The sequence below is a fragment of the Quercus lobata genome, chromosome 11, assembly GCF_001633185.2.
Source record: "Quercus lobata isolate SW786 chromosome 11, ValleyOak3.0 Primary Assembly, whole genome shotgun sequence".
Classification (NCBI taxonomy): Eukaryota; Viridiplantae; Streptophyta; class Magnoliopsida; order Fagales; family Fagaceae; genus Quercus; species Quercus lobata.
The window spans coordinates 52,531,021-52,545,821 of record NC_044914.1 but is presented as its reverse complement, the minus strand read 5'-3'; the positions used below and the strand labels follow the sequence as shown (position 1 = coordinate 52,545,821).

Below are 14,801 nucleotides of genomic sequence, written 5' to 3'. Positions count from 1 at the left end.
TATTTAGATAAGAAAGCTAAGTAGGTTGACACCGCATGGCCATATGAAAAACTTCCCAGGCAAATGTGAGGAAGAAACCACTTTCCCTTGAAGTTACTCATTCCCAACCCAATTTTGCATTCTGATCATGCAGTTTAGACTTAATAGCCAATATGATGTAGTCAGTAGTGTCTTATTCAAATTTCCTAATAAAGGCTGTGTGGAATATGATCCTCTTTATTTTAAATGGATTTATTTCATGGTTAAGATTAAATATGATCCTCTTTATTTTAAATATTGTACTAATCTATTTTGAAAGATGTAATTCAAACTTAATATATACACTGAGCTCTTCAGAAAAATTGTCATTGGTCCAACCTCAAATGTAGCTTCAGGTTTCAGATAACCAGATAAATATAGTAAAGACCAGGCAGATATTTGAACTCATTAAGTTAGTGGAATACCTACTCAAGACTAGGCTGGCATTTCCTCTCAAACATGAATTTTTCTGAGTTCTGAAGTAATCCATGAAAGAACACATTCTCCTTCCAATCAACATAACCAATCCCTCACAACTTTCCCCTTGGCAACAAAACAACCCACATTCTTCCTATCATTCCTCATTGGACTCTTCAACCGAACCAACATTTTCCTAACCAAACTTTTCACTGGTGATTCACCTCTAACATTGCTATGCTTTCCCAACCCACAAACAAGCGTAATCTCTCTTGGATTTACATACTTCCCATCCTTGAACCCATTCCGCAACTCCTCCATCCACTTCAACATCATCAAGTAACATGAACCCAAATGCATCCCATGCAAATCTAACTTGCCTTCCAAGGAATCCCATGTCATTACCTCTTCCAAAACCGAATTGGACTCGACTAATTCTTTCACTACCAATGCCTCATCACCACTCAAAACGCCACTCAACTCCCCAATCGAAAGAGGTAGAGTGTCCATACCGGTCTCCATCTCTTGTACCATCATCGACATTATTGTCGGGCATGAATTCAAGACCGAATTGTAAGTCCTAATCGAGAAGGAAATCTGGGAAGCTCTCATTTTCCTAAGCCACAAAACCATCCTTGCCAACTCACAATGACATCCATAAGCCGAAAGTATCATGTTACAACATATAGTATCCGCAACAAACCCTTCACTCTCCATTTGGTTCACAACCCTTTCCATATCTTCAAACAATCCCAACCGCCCATATCCATACAAAACACACCGAAATTCAAACCTCGACACTTTCACTCCTCTCAGACGCATTTCATCAAACATCTTCTCTGCTTCACAAACCTGCCCCATTTCGCACAACCCACTAACCATAGCCTCAAAACCTCGTTGTTTCACGTATGCAGAGCTCGAATCATCAACAACCCGATTCAAACTAGTGAAAGATACATCAAACCCTCGCTTTGAACCTTGCTTGGAGTGAGACTCCACTAAGTTACAGTAAAAAAGAACCAGCTCTCGCTCTCGCAACTCTATCTTCGAAACCGCTTCGGAAATTAGCTTTTCTGACTCCTCATAACGTCCTTGCTTATCAAGCAAGGCCACCAGGTCTGCCACCAGCTTCGGATTCCAATCAAACCATGTTGCTTCAGTGATTCTCGTGTAGAACTGCAAAGCCAATGAGAGATTAGTTAAGTCAGAATTGCTCGTTTTAATTGCCTAGAAAATTCTGCTAAAGAAAAAAAAAAAATTACAAGCTACTTACAATTTTTATATATTTAAATTGTTTATATTTTTATTTGTTTAAGTTTGTGGTTAATTTACTTAGCACACGCGCGCTTACACACATACATTTTGTATTAAGTTAAGTTAAAAGTTAATTTTATTTACTCAGCACACACGCGCACAACAAATAAAGAAGTAGTAGTGATTAGTTAGGACTTACGGGGAGGGCGAGGGCGGAGAGGTGGGGGTGGGTGGTGTGGGGGGAGAGGAGATGGGAGAGGGTGTTGAGAGAAACAGATTTTGGTGAGGTTGCAACAAATTTTTGTATAAGTTTGTGTGTGGCTGAGGAAGAGGCCGAGGGGTCTCTCGCAGTGGTGGAGAGGGTGGAGAGGAAGCGGTGGGCTTGTTTGGTGAGTGCACATTTGGGGGACAATAATTTTGAGGTTAGTTTTTGTGGTGGTTGGTGGCGGTTACATGGTAATGGGAGGGGCAGTTTGAGATTGCCTCCTAATCCTATTACTATCATTTTGGCTCGGTATGGGTAGCTGAGAAGTGAGGTCTTAAATGTTTTGAAGTGGCATCTTATATAACTCTTGTATGCATGGCATGCAACGTTGCACTACCTAGTACCTACTACTAGTAGTTATCTATATCTTCTTCTTTTCTTTTTTTCTTTCTTTCATTTTAATAGAAAACGGTAGATTAACAACTGAAAACGTGGGTTGAACTGTTTTAGCCTTTAGTTATTTGTCAAATGGATGAACATTTTTTGTTTTTCAAAATTTCATCTTGAACATATTTTACAAGAGAAGGTGGCTCTTCAATCCAAAACCTCCATACTACTACTAAAAGGCTATCGTTTCAATAAAAAAGAAAAAGAAAAAAAAAGAGAGGATGATAACAGATTAACAGCTTATAGCCCCAAATGCTATTGGTAAGGCACGTAGCACAAGTTGGGGTAGATACATTTCAACTAAGACACCCCTTAAATGATGTGTTATTTTGTACATTCTTAAATTTGAAATATTTAATCTATTTCAAATGGAAATAATCATTTTTCCCCACAAAAAAGCATTCCAAATTGATTCTTATACCCATAGAAACAAGGGCGGAGCCAAGGGGGCGAGAGGGGACAAGTCCCCCCCGCGTTCCTCAAAAAATGACTTTTAAATGATCAACAACCTTTAACTTTTTAAGGTCTTGCCCCTCTTGATAGATATGAAAAAAAATAAAAAACAAAGAAGTATTCCCACAATAACCAATCTATACCACTTACATAAGAAAAAAGCCAAAAACCTATTCTACTTAATCAATAAGCTTAGCACCTAAGAAAAAGACACTAGCTCTCACTTCTTGAAAGCCACTGCCACATATGATTTCACCACACCACACCATTCCTGCTACTCTTTTATATTTTCTCCGCAATTTCCCCCCCTTTCAAATCATCCACAACAACTCAATCGATGGGCCCTATATAATATTATACACAATATATTATAGGCGTAAATGCATTTTTAGTCCCTACATTTTTACTTTTTCCCATTTTGGTCCCTAAGCCAATTAACGCGTGACATTTAAGTCCTTACCGTTAGCCAACAAATAGAGAAAGCATACATGTCTGACGGAGAAATAAAATAATAATATTTTTTTACATGTGGCATGACCCACTTTGACATGTGGCTTTCCCGCCCCAAACCCAGTCACGTGTATGTCATGTGAGGCACTCACTAACCAATCTAGCGCGCAGGTAAAGAAAAATCCCTAAATCAGACTTGAATCCCTAAATCTGCCTCTGTCGAATAGCCTCTCTCTCAAACCACCATCATCATCAACCATCTCTCAAAACCACCATCTCTATCAATCTCTGTCACTTGATACCCACACTTTTCAAATAGTGGAGAAAATAAAAGCTGGGAGACCTCTGTCTTTGTGAAAAGGTCTTCTCTCTCTTCTCTCTGTCCTTATTTATAGCTTTACAATATGCTTGTTGGCTATTTTCTAGTAGGGGCCACAATGTTTTTGTATATTTTGGCTTTTTGACTGTTTGTTGGTCCTTGTCTGCATGTGTTTGTTTGTGGTTTACATTGTGGTCCATGTATTCCCCGTGTGCTCCTGTTGAAGAGAGTTATTGTATGAGGGTTTTTTGTTTAATTCAAGTGTTGATAACTATGCATATGTTTCTTTTAGTATGGCAAAACTATTGAAGTAAGTGTTGTATTGTTACTTAAATATTTGATTAAGTGTTGTGATCACTTAATACTTTATTAAGTGTTGTGTTGTCAGCATGCAGAATGAAATATTTTATTAGGTATGAGTGTTGTTTTGTTAAATATAATATATATTTTGTTCTAAATAATATATATTTTGTTCTGTAACTAGTATTGTTTAATTGGTTTTGGGGTTATGTTGCATGCAAAATGGATGAGCTATTTAGTATATCTTTGCATCATGGTGGCCATTTTACTGAGAATGGCCAAAAATATGTGGGAGGTGCAGTAGATGTAGTTGATAATTGTGACCCTGAAAGGTGGTCCAAGGTTGAGATAGAGAGTATATGTAGTGACTTTGGGTACACATTTGTTAGGCTATGGTATAAAATGCCTGGAGTGGACCAAGAACTGGCAGACTTCCATTTGATTGTTGATGATAGTGATGCCATGTACCTGACAAAATTAGTGAGGGGTCATGAAGATATTCATGTGTATGTAGAGCACCCAATACATAACCCTATATTAGTTGTTGAAGGACAGGATGTTGGTGAGGGTGTGCAACCATTGGCATTGGAGCAAGACTTTACAGGATATTATGACAATGATGATAGAAGTTATAGTGATGGCAGTGAACATGATGACCATGATGGGGATGATTTTTTATAGTTTTTATGATAGTGATAGCATGTATGCTAATGATCAAACTTTGAACAATGAGGATGAACTTAAGTTTAATGCTGATGTTCCTACTGAGGTGGCTGCTTTTCAAGTGGGTTCAAGGAGAGTAGGTAAAAAACCTATCATTGAGCACCCATCTGAGGTCTTTCATATAAGTGATAGCAGTGATAGTGTGGGAAGTGATGGTGGGGGAAGTGGCCTAGAAGATGATGTAGAGTTGAATCATGCTGTCAGGGACTTTGTTGAAGATAGTAGTTGGTATGGTAAGGATGATGCTGATGTTAATGAACTAGACCAAATGGGTGCTAGTGTAATGAACTCTGATTATGAGAGTGAGGGATTGCATAGTCTTGTGGAATCATCATCTGATGATGAGCTTGGGTATGATAGTGAAGATAAGTATGAGGATGATAACAGGACATATGTGGGAGATGAAAGGGAACATAAAAAAGACCAAGTGAGGAAGTTCCCTGTGTTTAATCCAGTGGCTAAGGCTACGCATATTTATTTTGAAAAAGATATGCTGTTTACTACACCTAAACAATTCAAGGAAGTTATAACAGATTATGCAGTTCATGGTAGATAGGGGATCAGATTTGTTAAAAATGATCTGCAAATGGTAAGAGCTGTCTGCCAAGAAGGGTGCAAGTTTGTTGCCTATCTAACAAAGCTACCAAGGGAGAGGAGCTACCAACTAAGGACATTGACATTGGAACACACTTGCTCTAGAAGTTATAAGAATCCTAGGTGTACTTCATCATACATTGGGAAGAAGTTGATGAAGAAGGTGAAAAGACAGCTTAATATCAAGTTGAGAGACATCCAAGAGGCTGTCCATGACAAGTATACCCTAAACATAAGTGCAGGAAAAGCAAGTAGGGCTAGGGATAAGGCTCAAGAATATGTTGATGGGGCTTATACACAACAGTTCAACCAGCTATGGGAGTACTGTGAGGAATTAAGGAGGGCTAGTCCTGGTAGTGCCATACTTATGAAGGTACATACCTTCCATGATGGTGATTTAGCAGTTGAGATGGATTTGGTGTGTGGGGTGCCTTATTTTGAGAGGCTATACATATGTTTGGAGGGCTGCAAGAAGGGTTTTTAGCTGGATGCATGCCATTCATTGGTTTGGATGCCTGCCATTTGAAGAACAAGTCAGGGGGGCAATTGATTACTACAATATGCAGAGATCTTACTAAAGAGTATTTCCCACTTGCATATGCAGTGGTAGAGGTTGAAACCAAGGACTCTTGTACTTGGTTCATCAATCTGTTACTTGCAGACATAGGTCAGAATAGGAGATGGGTGTTTATGTCAGACCAACAGAAAGTGTGTAGTTTATTCTCTATTTGGTTGTTTTTTCTTCATTTACTCATTGTGTCTATCTCTAAGACATATTTTCCTTTGATGCTGCTTGTGACAGGGGTTGGTACAAACTTTCATTGATAACTGGACACGGTATGAACATAGGATTTGTTACAGGCACCTCTACAACAACTTTAGGAAGAACCGTCCTGGTGTTCTGATTAGAGAATTGTTTTGGAGGACAGCCAAGACAACTTATAAAGAAGAGTTTGATAGGGTGATGGATGAGCTGAAGGGTATTGATGCTAATGCACACAGTTGGTTGGATGCTCATTCAACAACAAAATGAGCCAAACACATGTTTAGTGAGGATGTCTTGACTGACACTATAGTAAACAATATGTGTGAGAGTTTCAACGGCAGGATTCATAAATTTAGGTCCAAGCCTATAATTAGCATGGTATGAGTCTTTGTGATCACCTACAGTTAATTAGGTTCATTGTTTGGTACTGTTTTTAGCAGGTATTGCAATTAATATCTAATGTTTCATTGTACTTGTATATGCTTGCAGCTTGAGTGTATCAATCTATGTCTCATGGCTAGGTTTTAAGAGAACAGAGAGAAGATTCTAAGAGTAGAGTCAAATATTTGTGCCAAGGTTTTGAAGAGGTTGCATAAGGAAAAACTGACAGCCAGTAGGTGGTTAGCTTGTTGGGCAGGGCAGACCCAGTTTGAAGTAAAAAATGGTCTACATAGTTTCATTGTTGACTTGGCTACAGCACACCGTAGTTGTAGAAAGTCGGATATAAGTGGCATATCCTGTGCTTATGTAATCACCTGCATATTTTTTAACAGACAAAATGCTGAGCAATATGTTCACCCATGTTGCCATGTCTCTACATACAAGGCCTGCTATGAACCAATCATATCACCAATCAATGGACAAAATATGTGGAGACCTAGTAGTGTGACCCCAGTTCAGCCTCCCATCAAAAGAAGACCACCTGGCAGACCTAAGAAGAAGAAAGTAAGAGAACCTAATGAGTCAACAAGTAGGAGAGTTGACATCTCTAAGCAATGCAAGACCTTTGGTAAGTTAGGGCATAATAGAAGAAGTTGCAAGGGTGAGATTAGAGGGAACTCTTCACTGCTAGACACCATAAATAGAACCAGTACATCTAATAAGGTAATATATGGACGTGTGTGAAATAGTTGTTTTTCAATATTCAATATTAATGTGTGTGAATTTCTTATTTGTAGGCCAGCATGCACAGCTTCAGCTCCAGTCCAAGTGCACCACCTCAGTCCAGCATGCATAGCCCATCCACTCCAAGTGCACCATACCAGTCCAGCATGCCTAGCTTCAAGCCAAGTGCACCATCTCAGTCTAGCATGCATAGCTTAGCCACTCTAAGTGCACCGTGCACCATACCAGTCTAGCAAGCCCAGCTTCAAGCCAGGTGCACCATTTCAAGCCAAGACAAGCTCAGCCATTCAATTTGCACCATCTCAGACCAAGATGCACCAATCCGGTCCAAATGTAACACCTCATGCCAGGACAAGCTCATCCAATCCATTTCAGGCTAGTAGAAGCACATTCATCCACTCATATACACAGCAGCACAGCTTTACTCCAGCTACACCACACCTGTTAGGCAGCACCACACAGAATCTAGGTGCACATCAGAACTCCAGTAGTAGCAACCCAAATCCAAGGCAAAAAAAGACAAGGGTGGTCACATCAGAGACTCTAAAGGCTTTTAAGAATGCATCCAGATACAGGGAAGCAATCAGATATGGTGGGAGTCAATCATCTGTGCATGGTCCAAGGAAATGAAGAGAGCACAAGTTCATTTTTCCTTTGTTTATCTTGTGTATTTATGGTGATAGGGTTAACTATGGAATAATGCCCTTTGTTTTGTAAAAAGTGATGGTAATGGTGATAAGGTTAACTATGAAACAATGCTCTTTGTTTTGTAGAAAGTGATGGTAGAAAGTGTTGTTTTGTTTAAACATGAAGCCTTTGTCCTGCTTTGATACTCATAGCAATGAGTTATAGTTAATGATAAGTTCAAGATGTATTCCTATTGCCTTTGTGTTGTTTAGGTTAATATTGAATTTTGTGTCAAGTTTTGGTTTTCACAGCAATGACAAGCTGTTAATGAAGATGTTGTGTTAGAAATTTTATTGAGCTTTGTTATATATCTTGACACTAGTGATACTGACAGGTTTGTTGTATATATGTGTTGATATCCTTGGACCATTGGTATATAGAGTCTTTATATTTCATGTTTCAAACCTTGTTTCTTTCCCTTTGCCCAGAAATAGATACTAACAGGTTTGCTAGGATAGTATTTACTTCTTATTTCAGGAGTACGATCAAGAAAATAGGTCAAATTGTTATTTAGGCACAGATTCACAGATTCATTAGTTAGGTTCACAATAATTACCATTGCATAATACATCACCAACACACTGCTAGTCCAGTCATCAAGGAACAGGGGCATTCATTTCATTCCAGGAATGGTACCAAAAAAAAAAAAAAAAACCACTAGGTGTTTCCATGCTAGCTACCTAACCAAAAAATTTATACACTGTCAGCCCTATGCATTAGCAATTACAGGATATTGAAACTCCCCATCTATGTAACATGCTAACCAAACATACACTTCCACCACCCACCTAACCAAACATAAACACTTCCACACTTCCCACTTGCTGCCTAACCACACTTCCACTACCTATCTAACTACGCATACAATTATAGAGACAAATCCCACATATCGCCAATAAGAATGCCAAAGCCACGGTGTAAAACTTCTCTCTCTTGTAGCATTTTGCAACCTCGGCCTCTAATCTGATAATCCGTTGCCTTTGCTCTGGGATGAGCACCTTACCACATTCACATATCTCATCATCACACCCTTGAAAGAATTTACACTTTCGCCCAACCTGAAATGCAAACCAAGCACTTAATAATGAAACACAAGAAAATTGAAAAATAAACTTCCACCACTAAAGAAGAAAAAAAAAATTGAACCCCAGTAAAACAAAATACTCAAATTGAACTACCCAGTAGTTTGGACAGCCATAAAACTTTCTGCCAGGGTTGTTTACTGTCCACGAAACGACGAACACTGGTTTTTCAGCATAGTAGCACCTCAATGGAGCTCTCCTCCTCAAGCTTGAATTGGTTGAAGAGCTTGCTTCCATCTGATCAGGGACTTCGAAATGGTTGAAGATCTTGAGAGATGGTTGATGATGATGGTGGCTTCAAGTGGCAAAGATGGTTTGAGAGAGAGGCTGATGGTTCGAGAGAGACAGATAGGCTGATCTAGGGATTCAAGTCTGATTTGTGCATTTTCAGTGCCAGATTGGTTGGTGAGTGTCTCACGTGACTGGGTTTGGGGCGGGAAAGTTACGTGTTAAAAAATATCATTATTTTATTTCTCTGTTAGCCACATATGCTTTCTCCGTTTGTTGGTTGATGACAATGACTTAAATTTCACACGTTAATTGGTTTAAGGATTAAAAGTGGTAAAATTAAAATGTAAGGACCAAAATAAATAAATAAAAAGGTCAAAATGTAGGGACTAAAAGTGCATTTATGTCTATAATATAATAATAATAAGTAATGTTAGGTACACAACAAGATGTTATAATAATTATAGTTGTTTACAATTGTTTATTTATTTATTATTAATATTGATTGATTTTCTTTAGGCTATTTTTTTTTTTTATATATTGTCTTTTAATTTTGCCCCCCCAAAATTGAAATCCTGACTCCACCACTGCATAGAAATAATCATTCACCAATGAGAATGCAATAGCTAAAGGTGATTAGTAATATCAGTTAGCCATAAACTATGCATTTTGTGGAGAGAAGGGTTAGAATGGTATAGTTGTAATGGCTATTGATACTATCCATTCCTTATATAGATAGGTTTTTTAAAATCATGGCAATATGACCAAGCATTGCTTCACAATGTCGTTAAAGACGATCACCTCACTTGATGATATGCCTAGCATGTCTCTGCGTCCAATCAATACCGACCTTCCCCCTCAAATCAATCCAATGAAGCACTGTATCAATGTCAACATGACGGGGAATTTCTTGGATCATCCCAAATTGACAAACGACACGATCCGGTGTATGTTTCTCTACTAGGTGGAAACATACAAGCAGCACTGTTGCCGTCCATACAGCCTCCCTGCAACGCACCACGGCAGAAGGTCCTCTAATTCAGTTTCATACGGTTGCCACACCACCTACAACAACCAAAAAACAAGTAGGCAACACATTAGACAACAATGTTTATATTTCAAAGTTCACCAAACATATATCTTGTTCCTAAACATGTAAAACACGGCATTTTCATACCTGGCCTGACAACATTGAAGCTATTTGCTCGCGATACCTATCCCTAAAGATGTGGGCGGGCCTGTTTTTCTTGTTTGGGACCCACAACCACCTACAATCAAGAACAAGGGATCAATATCTACAACTTTCCCACTTTGAATATGCATATGATTAAAACTATAATGTAATCAATCTATAATGTAATCAAGTTAATGTAATGAAGTTGTAGGAAACAATTTGCATATAGACAGGGTGAAGTTCCAAATCATGGTTATTATAGCTAACTATAACATGTTATTGAGGAGAGCTTGGTTAATGTACACAATAATTTTAAATAAAGTATTATAACTTTAGCCCACCCACTCGCTTTTCAACTAATCATTACAAACACGCATACTTTGTTATGCTGCATTTAGAGTACGTTTTCTAATAAGATAGTTAATCTAATAAACTAAAGCTTGGTTAATTACGTAGCTTTTATATACTTATAAAATAAAAAAATTTAAAAAAAGTAGCATATATATTAACCTAATAATATAATTTAGGAAATTTGACATAAAAATTAGAGTATATTAACCTAATCATATATATTGAACCTCTGTTTAGAATTAAACAATTGTTTAATATTGACTTAAATAATTCCTAGAAGTCTTTAAAATAAATAAATAAATTCAAGTTACATGACGTGTATGAGATAAAGACTTACTTCAGGGATAGTGGACCACGCACTGGAGGACCATAAGCACCCACTAGCGGGCCATGCTCAACTGTCGGGCACGAATATGGGAACCTGGCCCATGCCCAATACTGGACCAATAGCAAGCACCCACCAATCTGACTGGCTGTCTTATCGCTTGCCTTGCATAACTCTCTGTACAACCATGCAAGACAAGCACTTCCCTAATTGTAACTTCGTGAGTTGCGAAGGTCCTCCAATTGTTGCACCCACATTAGATGCACCCTATCACCAGATTTGTTCATAAAGATCATGTCCACAAGTAGCGCTAAGATGTAGCATCATGCGTACTTATGCAATTGTTCCTCTTCAACATTAGGCGACAATGGACCAGCAACTTGCTCCAAAAGCCGTTTGATGACAATCCTTTGGCCAGTAAGTTGCTTTGTTTCATCATTTATAGGAACAAAGCCAAGGAAGTCCCGGCACACATCCTGCCATACTTTCTGCGTGCTCCCTATTATTGCCTTGCCATCAATAGGAAGCCCAAGAAGAACCTCTACATCCTGCAATGTGATGGTGACCTCACCATGTGACATGTGGAAGGTGTGAGTCTCGAGCTGCCATCGCTCCACTAAGGCTGTTATCAGGCCATGGTCAATCTCTCTACCTGGGGTCCTAAGGAGTCCCTCCAGACTAAGTCCCTTAATGATGTCAACGACTCAGTCGTCCACCATTGGCTCTAGATTGGAGAACTCTTCACTACGACTGCGGCAGGTAAGGGTCCCCGGATCCTGCACAGAACAAAACCATGGATTAATATATGATAGCAGGTGTGTGTACATTGTATGAATTAAATGGGGTACCATAAGAAGGATATAGTTCAAAACAACACATTCCAAAATATCAAGCTAATGGAAAAGGAAAACATAAAGAAACAGAAAGCAGTGCAAAGTAAATCTACTCCATGCATAAAGTGCATACATAACTTGACCAAGCCTTAATCTTAATGAGCATATAAATGTTGTACCTAATGCAAAAAACTCCCAGTTAACGTGCATGAAAGATAGAATAAAGAGAAGAAAGATAATGCAAGGCGACCCAATAACAAGTTGCATAACAATGCCTAATGGCATGTTTATATGCAAATAAAAGGGAATTGAAAAAGAAAAAAATATCTAGACCCTATTTCTTATGATTTAGACAGATTTTATTAACAACAAACTAGCTGCAAAACAAACATTATACTACATACTACAAATTCCATCAAAATTAACAATCTTTTTCAACCTCCATCTCACTCAATCTCCATCCTCATTAACAGGAGTATGATACCATTACCTTCTTTCTTAAAACCAAAAAACAATCTTATTCTTATAAAAGTTGTGCCACCTCTAAAATTAAGTAAATGTCATTTTCAAAAAGTCACTACATCTTTCTTCTTCCTATTAATAATCATATCATTTCAAACCAAGACAGTTAAATTTAAATTGGGAGTAAGTAGTTTCCATTAGAATACAAAATCAAACCAAGTGCAATCCATATATAGAAAACATTTTAAAAAACGGCATGTGAAGTAAGCACGTACATGCCACTAGCCATATGTGTCAAATCTAAATTGGTTAAATTTTTAGTGTTGTGTTTTACCTGCCCATTTCAAATAGCTTTTGACTGATAGTCGGTTTGCAAAGTCAACACCGACTCGTCAATGGGGCCAAGTTGCGCATGGTCAATCTGTCCAGCATTTGCAACAGCCATATTGCACAAAAAATGATAAGCAATTAGCACGTAATAGACATTATTGAAAACAAAAACAAAAACAAAAACAATCTAACAAAGATTCTCAAAAAATAAAAAATTCAACTAAGTGGCAGTCCCGCAATATACAACAAATGTAGGCCTAATATACGTCTAAACAAGATAACTTATAATTCCTAATTCCTAATTCCTAATTCCTAATTGAAAGAGTCCTTGTAAGTGGAGAGTCTTGTGCCCTATGTATAACCTTTATGTGTAGATGTTGTTTTATTCTATCTTGATAGTTCAAAATGGTTAGATTTTTCATTGTATAGTGTTTAGGGTGAGAAATTGAGAAAACAGTTCAAAGCTTCAAAATCTGATCAATTTTTTTTATATGCTTTTTTATTGATGTTTCTTTAGTATTGTTTCCTCCATAAATTTTATGGATTGGTAACTTAATTTGATCTATGTTGTGTTTTTCCTTGATGCAGTTGCTACCTTGTGCTATGCTATCATTATTAATTCATCCCACAACGCAGCATCATATCGTCAATAGGATTTTATGGGCATTCTATGTTTATCTTGAAACTGTTTCAGTGCTACCCCAACTGAGGGTAATGTAGAACACAAAGGTATGTTTTACAGTAACACAGGCATGCCCTATTAGTGTTTATTTATTTTTAAGTAACTAGATAGATTCAAGACTATTAGTTTTTCCATTCTGATGGTGCGTCATCCATGGCACTTTAAGCTTGCTTTTTTGGAAAAAAATAATGACAATAACAATAAATTTCGTAAAAATGTTTTTATAACTTTGTTTTTTGATAATTAATAATATTTAGTAAAAAAGAATCAACAAGTACGCTAGAAGTAACTTTATTTTTTTGATAAGTAATAATCTTTATATAACTTTGCAAAGTTACTGGAGGATTAGAAATTTTGTATGATAACTTTTGCAAATCATAATTAGAGTATGTCACTCTTAACATTATTAGAAAAAGGATGGTAATTCAGAAGTGATGTTATTGAGCTACAAGATTCCATTTTGTTCACCATATTAATACTACAAAAACAAAAACAATCTAACACCCAAAAGCCCACCAAGTAATCAGTCTTATTCAAAAACCCTTTATGAAACCAAAGAAGGATACAACAGACACTATATATGGTGACCAATCAGTATCAATCAAATATTTGTGAAATAAAGAAAAAATACTAAAATTAAGAAATTGATACTCTTGCCAAAACCATGAATGTGAGAAATCCAAATAATAAGGAACAAAAATAGAAGGAAAAAAAAGAGTAAAAGAGAGGGACCCAATAGCAATATCAATCAATAATTAGAAATTCTCCTACATTCTTTACCAACAACAGAAATCTAAGTAAAACAAGACAAAACACACAATCCCAAATGCTATGATTTTGTAAAACCCAACCTAAAAAAAAAAAACAAACAAACAACATTTTAGGAGCAGATAAACGTAGACAAACCCACATGAAAAACTCACACAATAAGAAAAACAACCGAAAATGTACTTCAAAAATGGGTTTAGGAGAAGAAAATTACACTTGAGAGAACTGGAGAAAGTTGTGAAAGTGGAGGTGCGTGAGAGTGAAGACTGAGGGAGAGTGGAGAGGGTGAGTGAGAGAGGCGTGAGAGTGGAAAGGGTCTGTGTGAGAGTGAGAGAGGCGTGAGAGTGGAGAGGCATTAGAGTGAAGAGGGTCTGTTTGAGAGTGAGAGGGTGAGTGAGAGAGGTGTGAGAGTGGAGAGGTGTTAGAGTGGAGAGTCTGTGACTGTTTAATTTTGAAAAAGCCCTATATGAAAGACTCGATTTTCAGGTGGCTTCCAGGTGGATCAACCATGTCACATACAAATCAATGCTTAAAGGGTCGAGATATAACTTGAGTCTCTAATACTCGAGTTCTAGGTAGATGTCACGTGAAAAAATGCTAAATTAGAATATAGAAACCGAGTCTTTGAGGCTCGATTTATAAGCCCAAATCAAGTCTTTTATACTCTCGAGACATTATATAAAACTAGAGTTTTGAAACAGTGTGCTAACTGTATAGTTTGGCAAATGGAGTTAATTGCCAATTTTGGCCCTTAAACATATAAGGCATAATATAGACTACTAAAGTCGAAAACGAAAGAATAGGCAGA

At 37.5% G+C, this 14,801-nt stretch overlaps 3 protein-coding genes across 3 annotated transcripts; 1 reads left to right on the top strand and 2 right to left on the bottom strand.

Annotated features, from left to right (window-relative positions):
* Window positions 1-297: 297 nt before the first annotated feature.
* LOC115968600 (pentatricopeptide repeat-containing protein At2g17033) lies at window positions 298-2,210 on the bottom strand. Its single transcript, XM_031088029.1, has 2 exons — window positions 1,889-2,210; window positions 298-1,611 (listed from the first exon to the last, which is right to left on the bottom strand). Exons 1-2 carry the CDS (start codon window positions 2,192-2,194, stop codon window positions 532-534), a joined length of 1,386 nt encoding a protein of 461 aa, XP_030943889.1. The 5' UTR covers window positions 2,195-2,210; the 3' UTR covers window positions 298-531.
* Window positions 2,211-5,172: 2,962 nt separating this feature from the next.
* Window positions 5,173-6,213, top strand: LOC115967120. Its single transcript, XM_031086200.1, has 3 exons — window positions 5,173-5,656; window positions 5,785-5,888; window positions 5,983-6,213. Exons 1-3 carry the CDS (start codon window positions 5,173-5,175, stop codon window positions 6,211-6,213), a joined length of 819 nt encoding a protein of 272 aa, XP_030942060.1.
* Window positions 6,214-8,609: 2,396 nt separating this feature from the next.
* LOC115967119 lies at window positions 8,610-9,077 on the bottom strand. The gene is made up of 2 exons (XM_031086199.1): window positions 8,937-9,077; window positions 8,610-8,816 (listed from the first exon to the last, which is right to left on the bottom strand). The coding sequence occupies exons 1-2, from the start codon at window positions 9,075-9,077 to the stop codon at window positions 8,610-8,612; spliced, it is 348 nt and encodes a 115-aa protein (XP_030942059.1).
* Between the last annotated feature and the right edge of the window lie 5,724 nt (window positions 9,078-14,801).

Coding starts and splice junctions, on each gene's coding strand:
- LOC115968600 (XM_031088029.1), bottom strand. CDS start 2,194: ATGATAGTAATAGGATTAGGAGGCAATCTCAAACTGCCCCTCCCATTA. Junction 1,612..1,888: donor TCTCCGCCCTCGCCCTCCCC/GTAAGTCCTAAC, acceptor TTGGCTTTGCAG/TTCTACACGAGAATCACTGA.
- LOC115967120 (XM_031086200.1), top strand. CDS start 5,173: ATGGTAAGAGCTGTCTGCCAAGAAGGGTGCAAGTTTGTTGCCTATCTA. Junction 5,657..5,784: donor TTTGGAGGGCTGCAAGAAGG/GTTTTTAGCTGG, acceptor TTGCATATGCAG/TGGTAGAGGTTGAAACCAAG. Junction 5,889..5,982: donor TTATGTCAGACCAACAGAAA/GTGTGTAGTTTA, acceptor TGCTTGTGACAG/GGGTTGGTACAAACTTTCAT.
- LOC115967119 (XM_031086199.1), bottom strand. CDS start 9,077: ATGGAAGCAAGCTCTTCAACCAATTCAAGCTTGAGGAGGAGAGCTCCA. Junction 8,817..8,936: donor ATGGCTGTCCAAACTACTGG/GTAGTTCAATTT, acceptor TTTGCATTTCAG/GTTGGGCGAAAGTGTAAATT.